Source organism: Lepidochelys kempii, chromosome 1 (genome assembly GCF_965140285.1).
Source record: "Lepidochelys kempii isolate rLepKem1 chromosome 1, rLepKem1.hap1, whole genome shotgun sequence".
NCBI lineage: Eukaryota > Metazoa > Chordata > Testudines > Cheloniidae > Lepidochelys > Lepidochelys kempii.
The window spans coordinates 99,329,296-99,346,156 of NC_136380.1; the positions used below are offsets into that span (position 1 = coordinate 99,329,296).

Here is a 16,861-nt window from a genome sequence, read left to right on the forward strand (position 1 = left end):
AATATCATGCCTCAATTGACATTATTACACTGGCAAAGGTTTCTAGTGTAGACTGGTCTTAGATGGGCTGTAGAGTGCTTATAATTTCCTCAGGTATAAAATGAGGAAAGATCTGTTTACAGCAATATATCCGTATCCCAGCCTCAAATTTTCCCTAGTAGCTATTCACAGAATTATAAAATAGGCACAAACCATTAAATTTCTGGATAAATTGTTGAGTCAAGTCTCAAAAGGAAACACGTCCTCCTTTAGCTTGCATGCTATCTTTTCATGTATTTTAAATTGTTTTACTGTTCTCTGTGCTTCAGTGGGGGGGGGAGGTGTTTATAGACTAAAATTATGTGGATTGCACAAAAGGCAGGAAACTAAAAATAAACTATTCCACAAGCAAATGTGAATTGAACCTCTTGCACAATATAACATTTTGTGTTAATGTATACGGTCTTAATTTCAAGGTCTTTAAAAATATGTAGAGTATGAAATGGGACCAAGTTGTAGTTTTCACAGCAGCTGTGACTTTGAATTTCTTGACTCCTGAGCATTTAAAATCATAAGCTAATGCAGGATTAAAGGTTAGGGTTAAAATTTTTAAAAGCACCTAAATGACTTAAGTGCCTTTATTCTATTTTCAAAAGGAATTTAGGAGCATAAGTCCCATTGATTTTCAATGAGGCAGGTGACTTAGGAACCTAAGTGCTTTTGAAAATTTTACTCTAGGTTTTTTACACTTAATATCTGGATATTTTGGAAAAAAGAGAGATCAAAATAAAGGCATACATGTTTATGAATTTTATTGAATGTGTACTTTCGGATTCAGATAATTACATTTTATGACATGTTGATATACTGGTGTATTTGTGATGCAAGGTGTCTTAAGCTGTTTTCTAAACAGTTATAACTTGGTGATATGTAAAGCAAATTTCTTCAGACAGGGTCAGACAAATCCTTGTTGAGTACTAATGTCAGGTTTGAGGTTTGTTATCTGAGCGTACACAAGGCTTCTGGAAAATGTCTTACTGAAAATTCTTCCTTAAACACTCAATTCTGTTTTGACAGTTTTATCAAACTTTAAAGTCCCCTGTTTTTACATGTAGGGTCTTCAATATATAATGGAAGTTCTTTCTTGGCCAAAAGTATAGCTTTGTATTCTACTATTAAAATATATACTATGTAAATAAAATAATTTTGTGGGAATCTAGTCACAAGCTTTGGGTCAGGGTCTCTGTGCATTATTATCATGGCCTAGACTGACTTCACATTTTTGGTAGGCTTCAGTGATGCTGGCTGACCAGATGCCAGCTCATGCCAAGGCCCCAGGCCTCACTGAACACTGACAAATGCATAGCTGAAAACCAGTCTGGCAAACCTGTGTGTTAGTTTAATTAAGATAGATATTGGAGTTACGAGAACGTATGTGGTGTTTAGACATTATGGAATGTTTGTAAGATGCTGCATGTATTAATCCTATGTATAATAGCTGTGTCCTGTGTTATAAAGTAATGTTTATATGTTTTGCTCTGAAAAGAATCCTCAAAGTAATGAGAAAGCCCTGCAACAGACAGCAGAAAAGGAAAAAAACAAAACAAAACAAACTTTTGTTCCTAACCAGTTCTGTGAACAAGGCAGTCCACACTGTTTATGTACCTAGCCAAACTGAAGGCACTGTATAAACACAGTAGTTTTAATTACTCTTGGAAGGAAAGTTGGTCTCATCTACTGGATACAGTGAAGGTTTACTTGCTCTAATTGCTCAGTCTTGACTCTCCCAATGACTGTTCAGGGCTCATTAGCTTCTGTTTTCCTTTACAGAATATGGACACTTCACAGCAGAGACGAGCTCTAGTCCATATATTCTGCGTCCCTATCACATTTTAGCACAGGGGACGGACTACATGATAAAAATACTTATTTCGATTACATAGATTAGAATTTGACTGAAATATTGGCCTAGACACTCTACACTGAACATAGACCATACACTATTCAATTATGTACACCTTTGTAATCTTCTTGTTTATACACGTCACTAGGCAAGGCACCTGTATTAAGTTTAAAATGCCTTCCTCCCACTCCACCTCCCCTACTCAAATGGAGCAAGTTCTTACAGTACGGTTCACAAAATTTCTACATTGTTGTAGGAGAGGAAAGCTTTTATTTTACTGTGATGTGTACTGGCTGCTTCTTTAATCCCTTTGGGTTTATGTTTCAACAGCCAATCTGAAAACTGGGTTTTAGGGCAAGTTCCAACTTACTGATATCTACATTTTGTTTCCTTGAGATGTATTATGTTCTTGCAGCGCTAATACTCATGCCTCTTTACTCATAATAGGTGCAAAAATGAAAGTTTAACAATGCACTGCAGCTGACAACATAGAATTAAAAAAAACAAAGATGCCTCAAGAAAATAAAAACAGGAGTTTCTTGTGAAACACACACACGCACACAGTGTTCTGCAGGAATGGTTAAATACACTGTAGTATCACTGTTGGAAGTTGTAGTGGTTTGGGACGATTACTTTGGAATGCTTGTAGCATTTTTTTAAAATAAGGGTACAACTGCATCATAGGGGTTATAAGCACATCATACCATTGCAAGAATTATAAAGGATTTATATTACTGCTGAAGTCCTATAGATGATCAAAAAAAGAACTTAAAGCTTCTAGTCTCATTTTTTCAGTCACAGCCCAAGCTAATGATCAACTAGGTGACCAACACTACCCTTGGTTTGTCATGTGAAAAGCGTGAGTGAAAGTGGGTAAAATCTCAAAGAAGGTTTTCAGTTCAATATTAATATGGATCTCTTTTGATGCAATTAGAAGTTCTTTCCAAAACTCCTGTGTGCTCTTTCATGCAGTCACTTTGCATAAATAAAGCTATTGCACCAGCTGGAATGTTCTATGCTCATTCACCCATACAACTCCTTATGTGGAGCCAAGTTACAGAGGGGAGGAAAGGAAAGAAATGAAACCTGGAAGGAAATCAGATTAAGCAGAATTCTGAAAGTATCTGGAAATGGAAAGCCATACCGAGCCCAAAGTACCAAAAATGTAGACATTTCCCATGAGATAAAAACACGCCAAAAGCATACATAAGAATACGCTACAATTATTTACCGCTGCTATACAGCAGTTGGGGAAAAACTCTGAAATAGTCCCGTTCTTAAGAAATAAGTAGCTGGGTTGAATACTGGTACACAATGTCTGAAGCGAGAATATGTGGCTTGTAGTCATTATTAATAAAAAAAATCACAGAACTACAAAATAGAGGCTGATTCTGTGTATATATGACACACTGCAGAAAAGAATGGGCTCCCAATCTTGGCTGGGGGTTCACAGAATCGTAGACTATCAGCCCCTCATGTTTAGTTTGCAGGTGCAAGCCTGTGATGTAACTTCTGCTTCTAGGACAGGGATGGGCAAACTTTTTGGCCCGAGGGCCACATTGGGGTTGCGAAATGGTATGGAGGGCCAGGTAGGGAAGGCTGTGCCTCCCCAAACAACCTGGCCCCCACCCCCTATTCACCCCCTCCCACTTCCTGTCCCCTAACCCTCCCCTCCCCTCCCCAGGACTCCCAAGCCTATCCAACCCCCCCCCACCCGCTCCCTGTCCCCTGACTGCCCCCCGGGGCCTCCTGCCCCTTATCCAACCCCCCCCACACTCCTTACCCTTACCATGCCGCTCAGAGCGGCAGGACAGGCTTATTTTGAAAGCCTGGGAGGTGGGCGGGCGCAAGGTGCGCTGCCCGTGCGGCGGCATTGCTGCTGGGGAGCGCGAACGGTGGGGGAGGGGCCGCGGATGAGCCTCCCCGGCCGGGAGCTCAGGGGCAGGCAGGACAGTCCTGCAGATGTGGCCCGCAGGCCGTAGTTTGCCCACCCCTGTTCTAGGACCACGAAGTTTAACTTTCAAATTCAGTCATTAATTTACATACTACCTATTGAAACCATGCATTTGTTGAAAAAAGCACCAACAAATCCAAAACTCTATTCACAGACCTGGTTAACTTACTTATATATTTGGAAAATATCTAGAACACACAAGATCACCCTTGTCTGATGTTTTTGCTTGTTTGGGGATGGGCAGGTGTGTGTGGGGGAGTCCAAAACAAAAGGCTTTAAAAACAACAAATGGCCTCTATCAACAGCAGGTAACATGGAAAGCTCTAGGTCAAGTAAATTTGTACATAACATGGCAAAAAAAATATGCTAAGGAATATGAATAACACAGACAAGTTCTTCTGAATTCAGGGAAAGTCAAATATCCTTGGAATCAAATGTTTTGTGTAGCTTGCAGAAAGCACAAGAAGCTTTCTGATAAGGGCAAACCTCTTGTTATTGTGTTTGAGGATGTTAATTAATCTCCTCTACGTGTACATGACTGCTGTGCTACTCGTGTGAAATTCACGGAAGCAAAAATGCGTCCGTGTCTGCAAGACATTCCCAGTTGTAGATTGCTCTGAAAAACATACCATGAGGGGATCAAAAAAATCTGCCAGTTTAACACCAATCACACAATCATTTAACATAATTTTAGTTTTAGAGAATTTGAAATACCTTGCAACTTACAGACCAAAATATTAATACTCATGGAGTGCAACACTCGGCAAGTGTCTCAAACACATGCAAAAATCTGTTTATTATTGCACTTGTTGATGGATTCACTGGCAGGCACGTAGCTGAGCAAGAGATAGCAGACTTTAGATTTGTGTAGGATGGGAATCCTTGTACTCTGTGCTAACGTACAGTAGGAGACTTGGAATCTGGGATAGCTTGTGGTAAATTGTAAACGGCTTTAAGACTTGTGGTAATGAAGACAACAGAGCTCAAATTAAAACTGTTTGGCCTGAATTTAGATGTAGTGGTAAATTTAGGATAATAGAATGGTATACAAGGTAAGTATAGACAAGATACTTTGTGCTTGTTGTTCTGGACCACAAAATAGACTATTGCCATAATGAATAGCTTGAGTGTATTTTGAAAGACAAATTTGACTTTGAGATGACTGTGATCTATTTTGGCACTGTGCACTGGATTGCTAATCAAGGCAGAGCATTAAAGATAATGATAAAAATTTATCATTTGAGTATCATCCATTTGAAACGTTGCAAAAATTGAGTCAAGGTATAAGGTAACACAATTGTATTCTGAAGGAGATCAAGGCAGGGTGATTGGGTGAATTCTTTCACCATGGCTGACCTCTGTTTCTTCTTCAAGGAAAGGATCTCTGAAGCTTTGTAAAAGCTAGAATGTGCGGTTCTGGAAATTGTAGCAGTATGAGACTATCTTGGCCTTTATGTCTGAAAAATTATCCTTTGGGGTGACAAATTTGAAGGGTGTCAAGGTTCCTCCCCTACTCTGAACTCTAGGGTACAGATGTGGGGACCTGCATGAAAACCCTCCTAAGCTTATCTTTACCAGCTTAGGTCAAAACTTCCCCAAGGTACAAAATATTCCACCCGTTGTCCTTGGATTGGCCACTACCACCACCAAACTAATACTGGCTACTGGGGAAGAGCTGTTTGGACACGTCTTTCCCCCCAAAATACTTCCCAAAACCTTGCACCCCACTTCCTGGACAAGGTTTGGTAAAAAGCCTCACCAATTTGCCTAGGTGACTACAGACCCAAACCCTTGGATCTGAGAACAATGAAAAAGCATTCAGTTTTCTTACAAGAAGACTTCTAATAAAAAATAGAAGTAAATAGAAATAAAGAAATCCCCCCTGTAAAATCAGGATGGTCGATATCTTACAGGGTAATTAGATTCAAAAACATAGAGAACCCCTCTAGGCAAAACCTTAAGTTACAAAAAAGATACACAGACAGAAATAGTTATTCTATTCAGCACAATTCTTTTCTCAGCCATTTAAAGAAATCCTAATCTAACACATACCTAGCTAGATTACTTACTAAAAGTTCTAAGACTCCATTCCTGGTCTATCCCTGGCAGAAACCAGTATATAGACAGACACACAGACCCTTTGTTTCTCTCCCTCCTCCCAGCTTTTGAAAGTAACTTGTCTCCTCATTGGTCATTTTGGTCAGGTACCAGCGAGGTTACCTTTAGCTTCTTAACCCTTTACAGGTGAGAGGAGCTTTCCCTTGGCCAGGAGGGATTTCAAAGGGGTTTACCCTTCCCTTTATATTTATGACAAAGGGGTAAATGTTTCTGGGTCTTTAGAGATAAAGCTATGGAAAAACTAGGTTTATGTGCTTGAAGCTGTTGCTGTTAAGGGCTTGTTACTCCAGAATCTATATGATTTGGGTTGTGATCTGTCAGAATAGAGTGGCATTTGATTTTATACTAAAGCAGGGAAATAAAGGATAAGACCAAGTGAAAACCAGACGCACTAAAAACAACTTAAAATGACATCCTGGCTCAGTAATCCAAAACAGAATAAACGGAACACTTAGAAATGTGGTTGGCAATAGAAGCATCAACAATATTTCATTGAGAGAATGAGAACAGAGCCTGCAAATTGGGATAACCACGTTTTCTTGTCAGACAACCAAATTTGAAACATTGGGTGACAAAGGATCACACCCACCCCCTTCAAAATATTTCTCCATTAAAAGAATCCTCTTAACTTTCAGTTTCTAAATATTCTGGTAAATCTTATGCTTTTCCCACATTTCTCTTTTAAAAATGCGGTCATGTACTTCATTGCTTTCCACAGTCCTGTCCACCAACCTAATGAAAATCTGCTGGATTTCTGTCAGTGTTGAAATGCAAATTTTTTGTTTTGGAACCTTTTTGTAGTTATAAGCATACATGAGGAGAATTTTTGAATAACACATAATATGGTGCATGTACATTTATTAGTGACCTAGATGTTGATGGTTTGAAGTAGCTCTTTAATTTTTTTTCTGTTTGCCTTTGTTATGATAAAAATTAGGAAACTGACCCTCTTTGATAGGAGCATCTGAAAATTCTCAATTTCTTGATAAGGAACAGTGAAAGACCAGCAGAATCATGGAACTATTTAAAAAAAACAAACAAACAACAAAAAAACTTTAAAACAGAACAGCTGGTCTGCTGTAGACTTCCCTTCACAACTCCTTCTTTCCGAATGTTTTTATTTTTTATTTTAAAAAATGTAAATCCCTCGTCTGGGTATTTTTAGTCTGGATTGTCCTACCTGATGAGTGGTGACTCCAACTCAAGAGATGAATTTTGATTACTTGTATTTTCTCTAGTCTTCACTTCCCAGACAACATAGTTGATTTAGTCACTTCACTTGGCATGGCTTGAACATTTGCCACTCGCTACACTGACTTTTAACCATATGCATTATGTCTGAATTACATCATGGGCTCTTTCATCACTGCTATGCCTATAATCTCCAGTTACATATAAATCTACTATTGCACTTTGTCCTTGAGCAAGCATTTTGTGTGTGTGTCTATGTGTGTTTGGTTTATTAAAATAAATCAGCACAATACTTTTTAGAAATTTCACTTTCTAAGTACAAATAGGTTTAATATCACTTGAGTATGAAAGCAAACAATTAACCAATAAATAATGTACAACACTTACATTCAGAAAAGGTATCTTTCTTTATTTCAAATGGATAATCTGATTTCTTACTGTTGCAGAAATTTTTCATTCTTCTTGTTACTCCTAGTTATACCTTTTTTGCTACTCTAAACAGTTCACTATCTTCTTTAACGTTTACACCATTTCTTTTCTTTTCACCTTTCTTTGTATATCTTTTCTTTGCAAATTTAAACTGGTTTTGTATCTGTCTAAACCACTATAAATTCACATGATTAAACATGGTTTTTAACATCTTTTTGTTCTTAATGTGTGGATGGAAACAAACCGAGGCCCTGGTCCCGTGAACACTTAATCATGCGCTTAATTTAAAGTTAAGCGGGTGGGGAGGTGTGTTCAGGAATAAGGTGACAGTTTGTAACTGGGATAAAATGCATGATTACTAACATACCTAACTGCACCTGTCACTACTGTTATCTTGTCCCCTCCTTTCCCTCAATTTGTTTAGTATTTACCTCTCTTACTAGCCAAATTCTAGACTGTGAGCTCTCTGAGGCAGGGACTGTTTTTGTTGTGTTTGTACAGCACCTACCATAATGGGGCCCTGATCCCAATTAGTAGTACCCAAGGACCCTGAAGTAGAAATAATAAGTATTTAATGCTTTAGCTCTAGGCTTCAGCAACATTAAATAACCAGACAGAAACACTTAGTTTCATAGTGTAGACAGTCCATTTATTTTCCCCCTTGTCCTTTATAGGATAATAGCTCTCTAATCTAGGAATTTATATTGTACTTATTGCTGTGGTGTCAGAGTACCTGTTGTTGAGCAGATTCTCCTGGAGCTATGTTGGCTGCTGTTTTTTACTTTTATTTTCTCCCCGGAATAATTGTTTTTTCCATAAGAACTGTAGTCCTGTTATCTTCATTATGGTGTGTGTGTGTGTGTGTGTGGGTAAAGGATTTAAAATCTACCCTGGTAATAATGGAAGCATCACTTGGGTAGCTTGTACCTTCTATATTTTGCTGTAATGTTGCATTTCCTGTCTCATGGAGACACTTTCAGATCCTCTATTTTTGAGGAACACTCCTGAGTCATAAATAAATTTGAAATGATTTGGCTCATGTTAACATTTGGCTTGCACTTGGTTAAATTATATATTAACATCATCTCCGTACTGACACTTAGCACGGTCTGTCCCTTCTGTGTTCCATTGCACAAGTTCTCAACTTGTTGTACAGACAAAACTGTATATTCCCATAGGAACATCTTCATAGAATCATAGATGATTAGGGTTGGAAGAGACCTCAGGAGGTCATCTAGTCCAACCCCTTGCTCAAAGCAGGACCAACACCAACTAAATCATCTCAGGATCTTCAGGTGTGCTGTCTGAAGTTTTTTTTTTTTTTTTGCTTATATGCCCCTCAGTTGTACCTGTTCAGTTGTAAGGGTGGAATTGTGTTCTCCCATAACCCACTCTTGCGCTGTCCTCCCACCCAGCTTACTTGCCACATTTGCAAGTTGGCACTGCAGTGTCTAATAATGGCATTTTGAAGTTGGATCACCAGGCCACCTTATGCATATGAAAATATCAGTGTGGACAGTTTATTTGGGAAGAGGAAAATCTCCTCTTCACTGCAAATTAAGTGTTTTTAAGTACTTGGAAAAGTGATGTGGCATAAAACAAGTATTCTGCATGAGCAGAACTGTTTTCACTCCACTCATCTGTTCTTACAGAGCTGATGGTATTTTATTTTGATATTCCAATTTCTTCTCAATATTTTGTGGCACTGGTAATATGTTGTGCTAATATATCATTTGTAGTTCCTTTCTGATATTTTTTCCATAAGTTCTCCAGCATTTTGGCTCCAAGTAAAAATCTGGAGAATGATCGGCTCTGTTGCTGCTGCATGTTTGTTCAGCTGTAAAGTTACATTTCCATTCTTCCTGTTTGTGACATGCTTGTTAATGGTCATTGATCAGCATATAAAAGGCATGAGGAATGGAAATGCAATTACCAAGCTAGACAAATAGACATTAGCAGCAGGCTCCATCAGAAACCCAGTTAGATGTCACAAGACAAAGGAAAAGAGTGAAATAAAATTCTAGAATGATGTGAGGTTTGCCAAATAAAATGAATGACCCTTGAATTAAATAAGAAAATTCAAAGTCATGCAAGGTAATGAAAAATCATGCTGTCCCAGATCATCACCGCTCTTGTCCTTGTAGAAAAGGACAGTTTGTATGCTAGAAGTGTGCTGTTGTAGAGTAGTGTGGCAGTTGAATGGAAACTCAAATATCAAGTCTCTTAACATCTAGTTCACTGGGGTTGACCTGCCTTAAATGCAAACAAGAAATTGTAATTTCTGTGGGGGATTATGTGAGCAAGAAGGTACTGGCAACGTGTGTCTTTAAAGTAATGTGGCAAGGTCTTCTCCTTGGTCTTCACTCCTATTCCCAGGATCCTATGAAAGATCAAAACTGACACTTGCTTGGCTATGCCATGGTGATTTTGTTTTTTCAGATCCGTTGCTACTGTTCTAATGCTACAGCAATCTGATTCCCACAGTTCTTGACCACCTTACCCTGGGACAGCACCAACATCCAAATCTTAGAGCAGCTGTTGCTGTCGACAGTCTGGCTCATAAGACCATAGAAATTGCTATAATTGTTTGAAGCTTTGCTTTTTGTGTCTCTCTCTCATATATCCTGCTTCCAGAGTGGGCCTCTAGAAGAGGGTGAAAGTTGTACCTTGTGCAGTGCTGTAATATGGGGTATATGGGATACATTCCTAAAAGTCGTCTTGACCCCTGCAGGTGATTAGCTTATATCCTAAAGCATGAGATTTGAGTATTTTTGTTCCCCTTTGTGTCACTGATTTAGCTTGTAGAGCGTTACATCAAATGTTAATTGTTTTGCAATTCTCCAGTGTAAATGTATGTACTCTAATGCCTTTGATCAGCTATCTTTAGTACTGAGTTTTCTGTTTTCTTTATCCTTCTTCCTCTATCAGACTTAAGAAACGTGTTTTTTGAAACATGGGTGAAACAGAGCAGAGACCAACAGCTGGATCCCGGTTAGGAGCTCAGGAAAATGCTGGGATCAGTACGTTGGAACATGGACAGAAACTTCCTATGACACTTCCAGGAAAACTTATCTCTGTCAAAATCCAGATGCTGGATGATACCCAGGAAGTTTTTGATGTTCCGGTAAGAGTTTGAAAATGAAATGATCATTCAGTGATTTTTAAAAGTATTTTGTGAATTGAATCTCCAAATACTGACTCTGTGGTTCATTGATGGCTAATTGGTTCATGTTGAATTGAAACAATTGCTCCTGTACCACCATTATTTGTATGGCTGTACAGTAGAGTAGCATTAAACAATGTAGCAGATGGCTATCCTTACTCTCATAGTTATGTCTGTTTGAATAGCTTCAAACAGTTCAAAGCAGTCATATTTTAAAATGTTGTGACAGTGGTTTCTTCCACATTCTAAGCTTCTGGTATTTTTCATAAGTGCTGGGTGATAGTGCTGTGTATCTTGCTCTTTGTTCACCTAAACTATAGATCTCTAATGATGATGTTTTATTTCCTATATTCTAGCAGTGGTGACTGCTACAAGTATCAGATTTTTCATGAATTAAATTGCTACTAAAAATAACAATGTAAAAGACATCCTTTTATTGCATTCACATGCAAGGAAAAGGATTTCTCTGGGCATAACTGAAGTTTCCTTTCCATGCATTAATTTTTGTAATTTATCTAAGTGGAAATACAACTGTGTGTGTGTGAGAGAGAGAGAGAGAGAAAAGTGTTCCTAGTTTTGTTTTGAAGACCAACCATCCTTTACATGTGACTCGGAATGACCCAAAAAAAAGTTAACGTAACTCTGTGATCAGTGATATTTAACAGGCCATTGAAGATTTGTGTGCTTATAGCATTTAACAGTGAAATATCTTAAATATTATTTTTGTGGTTAACAAAGCATACCAGAATGTATGTATTTTTTCAGAGGTACCATAGTTCAGTGAGTATGAAGGAAACTTGGGTTCTGTTCTCAACATTCAAAAACCAGTCGGGGAACACTTCAACTCAATGAAGTTCACTCATTGAACTCAATTCACTCAATTTCAGACCTAAAAGTTCACTCAATTTCAGACCTAAAAGTCACAATTCTTCAACAAAAAAACTTCAAAAACAGACTCCAACAAGAAACTGCCGAATTGGAATTAATTTGCAAACTGGACACCATTAAATTAGGCTTGAATAAAGACTGGGAGTGGATGGGTCATTACACAAAGTAAAAAACTATTTCCCCATGCTAATTCTCCCCGCCCCCCGCTACTGTTACTCACACCTTCTTGTCAACTGTTTGAAATGGGCCATCCTGATTATCACTACAAAAGCTTATGCCCAAATACATTTGTTAGTCTCTAGGTGCCACGAGTGCTCCTTGGATTTTTTGCTGATGCAGACTAACACGGCTACCACTCTGAAACCTGAGATGCTATGTGGCCTTGGGCAACTTCCCTAACTTCTCTGGCTCAATTTCCTGTGTATAAAATTGTAATCTATTAATTTAATGAAACATACTGAGATTTCCCTATGAAAAGCGCTATGATATAGTTGTCCCTGATTTAGAGATGTGGGAAATTTGACCAGGAAACTTTCATGATTCACCCAAAGAGAGAGAAATACTGTTGAAAACCACCTACCTTTTTTAGCTTTTGGTGTTTTTGTTCTATTTTAGCTGGTTGCTAAATTAGTTTTTTGAAGTGTTTTAGTTTCAGTTCTTCCTAATTTTGGAATGTTCTCTGACATTAGTATTTATGAACTGATCTGCTAAATAAAGTAAATTACTAATCTTAGGAAATGTGCTGTGTCTAACTCATTATATTGATATTCCCTGTGTACAGTTTAGAAGGTTTATAAAAATCTGACAAGCACAATATAGTAAATATTTTTCAAGTCCCCATCCCAGTCCAAAGGAGATAGTTTGAAATCCTAGGAGCTAGTTAAATGTATGCTTTTCCCCATTAAGTATAGTGCAAGCTTTACCATCATTCTAGAAATTCATTCTTCTTCTGACTGATAGCATCTCTGACATACAGAACAAAGACATGGGTTGTGAGAAATCATACCCCATATTTGTGTTGCACATAAGCATTCGCTAAGAATTATCCTGAGATCAAACTCCTCTCAGAAGACGTTTCAGAGTTGAATGTGGGTAACAGCCTAATGCAATAAGCTATTACAACTCTAGCTTTCCCTCCAGCAATTTTAGAAACCAATATTTTTCCAACTGCTGTATCAGAAGACATGCAGTTAGGAAGCATGACCTGTCTGTGCTCTTTACGCTTCACTGACATTTGGAAGAGCTAGGTCCATGCAACTTTCTGTGCAGATTGCTTCAAAACAGGTGTATTTTGCGGCTTTGATCTTGCAACTGCATCCACTGAGGCAGACCCCTGCACTTGCATGGAGCCTTATTGGCATGCTTGCACAGGGCAGCTAGTGGGATTTGAGATTTTGCAGGCCTTTATTTGTAAGGTCTTTGGAGGAGGTGTCAAAGGTGGTGGTTTTTTTGTTTTTGCCTTTAAAAGAATTTATATACAATTATAGTGCTGTATAATCAACCACAACTCCTCTCTAAACAGTGCTTTCATTCTCCTCCCGTGCTTCAAGAACACATTAATTTTTCAGTCCCATCTACATACATGCCAAATCCTTTTTACTATTTCAGATGGATTTTAGACTCCACTCTACATCATTTATAATATTTACAATACATTTTAACTTAGTAAACAACATTCATTATATGTTTCCTTTCATGATGATAAAAATCTTAATACCTCTCTAGTTTGGGATGTTTGCTCCTGCTGGGAAACCCATTTTCCCATTAAAATTAAAAAGCTTCCCAATTTAACCAAATGATGCAATATGCATTTAAAAGGAAAGTAACTAACAGCATTTTAATAAACTACTTTTTATAAGCATGGAAGCACAGAAAAAGAATGGAGTACATGTACACTTCTGTGTACACACACAGCTTGAAATCCACCGCACTTGCTCTTTAGTGTCAAGTGGGAGAGCCCTCTTGTGAGTGAGAAAGGCCTAAGCCACTAACTTCTACAAAATTTAAGCTTTCATTTTAAAGAGAATTAGGTTCTAGCCTTGTGGTTTGGAGGACATCATTCCAAACTGAACTGAGCATAAATTGATGCAATGTTTAATTCCGGAATCAAAGGATGACAGTTCCAGCAGTGGTGGTGTTCATAGCATTGCCAAGCAACAATAGCAGCAGCAGACTGACAAGATTTTGATCAGTTTCAGTGCTGCTATTCAGAATCATATGGGAAATTGTGAAACTGTCAAGAGTCATGTCCATTTGATGCTGCTGCTATGGAAAGCTGAGGAGCAACAGAGCAGAGCTTGGAGTTATTCATTGGGAGGCTGTGAAAGGAGTAGAATAACTGAGATCTTTTCCTGCTTTTGCAAGGAGGATCTGTGTTCAGGATTCACCCCAGGGCTGAAAGAGTTCCCAATCCACATCTCTCTCCTGAGAGAGACCTCAAGCAAAACAGGGAAACATAAGACATTACTGATGTTTTACGGTAAAAAATGAAAACAAACATGCAGAATTCCTACCTTCCCCAAACACATGCACACTCCCCTTCAACCTCTCTGACTTCCTCTATATACCATAAAAAAGCAAAAAGAATGCAACCTTTATGCCCTCCCCCACACCTCTCTTCAAGCAAATGCTTAAGAAGCAAAATAGTTTAAAGGAAAAACATTAGAGACTCTTTGTTCTTTTAAGGTAAAGGTTAATTTTTCGTCCCTGTGAGAGCAGCTGTAGAATCTATACCAGGCAACCTTAGGCACGCAGCCCAACAGGGTAATCTGCTAGTGGGCCACGAGATATTTTGTTTACATTGAGCGTCTGCAGACACGGCCCCCCGCAGCTTCCAGTGGCTGCGGTTCGTCGATCCTAGCCAATGGGAGATGTGGGAAGCAGCACAGGCCACAGGGACGTGCTGGCCACTGCTTCCCAGAGCTCCCATTGGCCGGAACAGTGAACCGTGGTCACTGGGAGCTGCGGGGGGGGGGGGGCGTGCCTGCGGACGGTCAACGTAAACAAAATGTCTCGTGGCCTGCCAGCGGATTACCCTGATAAGCCGCGTGCCGAAATTTGCCGACCCCTGATCTATACTATTCCTAGCTCTGATTCAAACTGTTGGTTTCTGAACGGTATAAATATTTTGGTTTTGTTTTTTAAATGAAAACCCAGGAGAAAAAAGATCAAATAGTTTACATAGTGGATAGGGATGGGGGGAAGCAGCAGACATGATATATCTGGACATTAGTAAGACTTTTGACATAGTTGCATGTGACATTCTCGTAAGCAAACTAAGGAAATGTGGTCTCGATCAGGTGGGTGCCCAAGTGGTTGAAAAACTGTACTCAGAGTAATTATTAATGGTTTGCTGTCTAACTGGGAGGATGTATATAGTGGGGTCCCACATGGTTCTGTCCCTGGTCCAGTACTATTCAACATTTTTTATTAATGACTTAGATAATGGAATAGAGAATATGCTTATAACATTTGTAGATGATACCAAACTGGGAGGGTTTGCGCTTTGGAAGACAGAATAATAAATCAAAATGACCTTGACAAATTGGAGAATTATTCTGATATCAAAAAAGATGAAATTCAGTAAAGACAGGTGCAAAGTACTACACTTAAGAAGGAAAAATCAAATGCATAACTACAAAATGGGGAATAACTGCCTAGCAGTAGTACAGCAGAAGAAGATTGGGAATTATGGTGGATGACATTAAATATAAGACAACAACATGATGCAGTTGCGAAAATGGCTAATATCGTTTAACAGGAGGGTCGTATGTAAGACAGATGAGGTAGTTGTCCTATTCTGCTTGGCACTGATGAGGCATCAACTGGAGTACTGTGTCCAGTTTTGGATGTCACACTTTAAGACAGATATGGACAAACTGAAGAGAGTCCAGAGAAGAGCAACAAAAATGATTGTGGGTTTTTTTTGTTTTTTTTTGTTTTTAAAGAAAACCTGACCTATGAAGAGGAAATGTTGTTTAAAAATAAATAAAAACGGGGCATGTTTAGTCTTGAGAGAAAAAAGGACTGAGGGAGGATCTGATACATCCTCATATACGTTAAGGGCTGCTGTTAAAGAGGATGGGGATCAGTTATTCTCCATGTCCATTGAAGGTAGAAGAAGAGGTAATCAGGTTACTCTGTAGCAAGGAAGATTTAGGTTAGATATTAACTATCCTTAAAGTTAGAAAGTTTTTCTTAAGTACTGGTGTAAGTTGCTAATGGCGGTTGTAGAATCTCCATCATTAGAGGGGTTTAAAAACCATTTAGAAAAACACCTGCCAGGGATGGTGTTAAGTATACTTGGTCCTGCACAGGAGGATGAACTAGGTCCCTTGCAGCCATATGCTTCTACAATTCTATATACAGTAGAACCTTATTGTTATGAACACCAGAGTTACGAACTGACCGGTCAACCACACCCCTCATTTGGAACTGGAAGTACGCAGTCAGGCACCATTAGATACAAAAACAAAAAGAGCAAATACAGTACAGTACTGTATTAAATGTAAACTACTAAAAAATAAAGGGAAAGTTTTTTTGTTTTTTTTTTCTTAAATTGACAAGGTAAAGAAACTGTTGCTTGTTTCATTTAAATTGGTTAAAATCAGCATTTTTCTTCTGCATAGTAAAGTTTCAAAGTTTTATTAGGTCACTGTTGAGTTATAAACTTTTGAAAGAACAGCTATGTTTTGTTCAGAGTTATGAACATTTCAGATTTACAAACAACTTCCATTCTTCAGGTGTTCGTAACTCTGGGGTTCTTCTGTAGATGCAAATTGCATCTTTGACAAAAGCAAATGCGAATGTATGAAATGGGTTAATATTTGAGATTAAAAAAAAAAGCTGTTCAGAATTCTGAAAAAAACCTTAAATTTTTGAAAATAAAATATAAAGGAGATGTGCAGAAGAATACCTTGCACTCTAATTGCTGTTAACAGTCAATATTCCATTCCAGATAGTTTGAGGGAGTGGTATTTGCTGTCTAAAAATCTCAATAAAACTTGAACAGATAAGGGTGGATCATTAATATGAAGCCAACTTGAGTTACTACTGCAGATAGCTGGCATGGTGGTTTACTTGCAAACACATTTCTGGAAAAAATAGGCACAGTTTCTTTCCAAACAATTTATTGAAATGTTACTGTGATGATCTTTAACAGGTTTTAAAAGGATTTTGGTAGCTTTCTTCTTGTATATTAGGTTGAAGTAAATCAAATACCTGGATTAAAGACATT

The 16,861-nt window shown here is 38.4% G+C and overlaps 1 protein-coding gene across 6 annotated transcripts in view; it reads left to right on the plus strand.

Annotated features, from left to right (window-relative positions):
• FARP1 (FERM, ARH/RhoGEF and pleckstrin domain protein 1) overlaps nucleotides 1-16,861 on the plus strand; it is a 343,029-nt gene that overhangs the window by 46,389 nt on the left and 279,779 nt on the right. For all 6 annotated transcript variants that reach the window (XM_073348144.2, XM_073348134.2, XM_073348154.2 and 3 more), the window contains exon 2: nucleotides 10,503-10,698. In XM_073348144.2, the coding sequence (XP_073204245.1) occupies nucleotides 10,528-10,698 (171 nt within the window). In that variant the 5' untranslated portion in view covers nucleotides 10,503-10,527. The remainder of the gene's footprint in view (nucleotides 1-10,502; nucleotides 10,699-16,861) is intronic.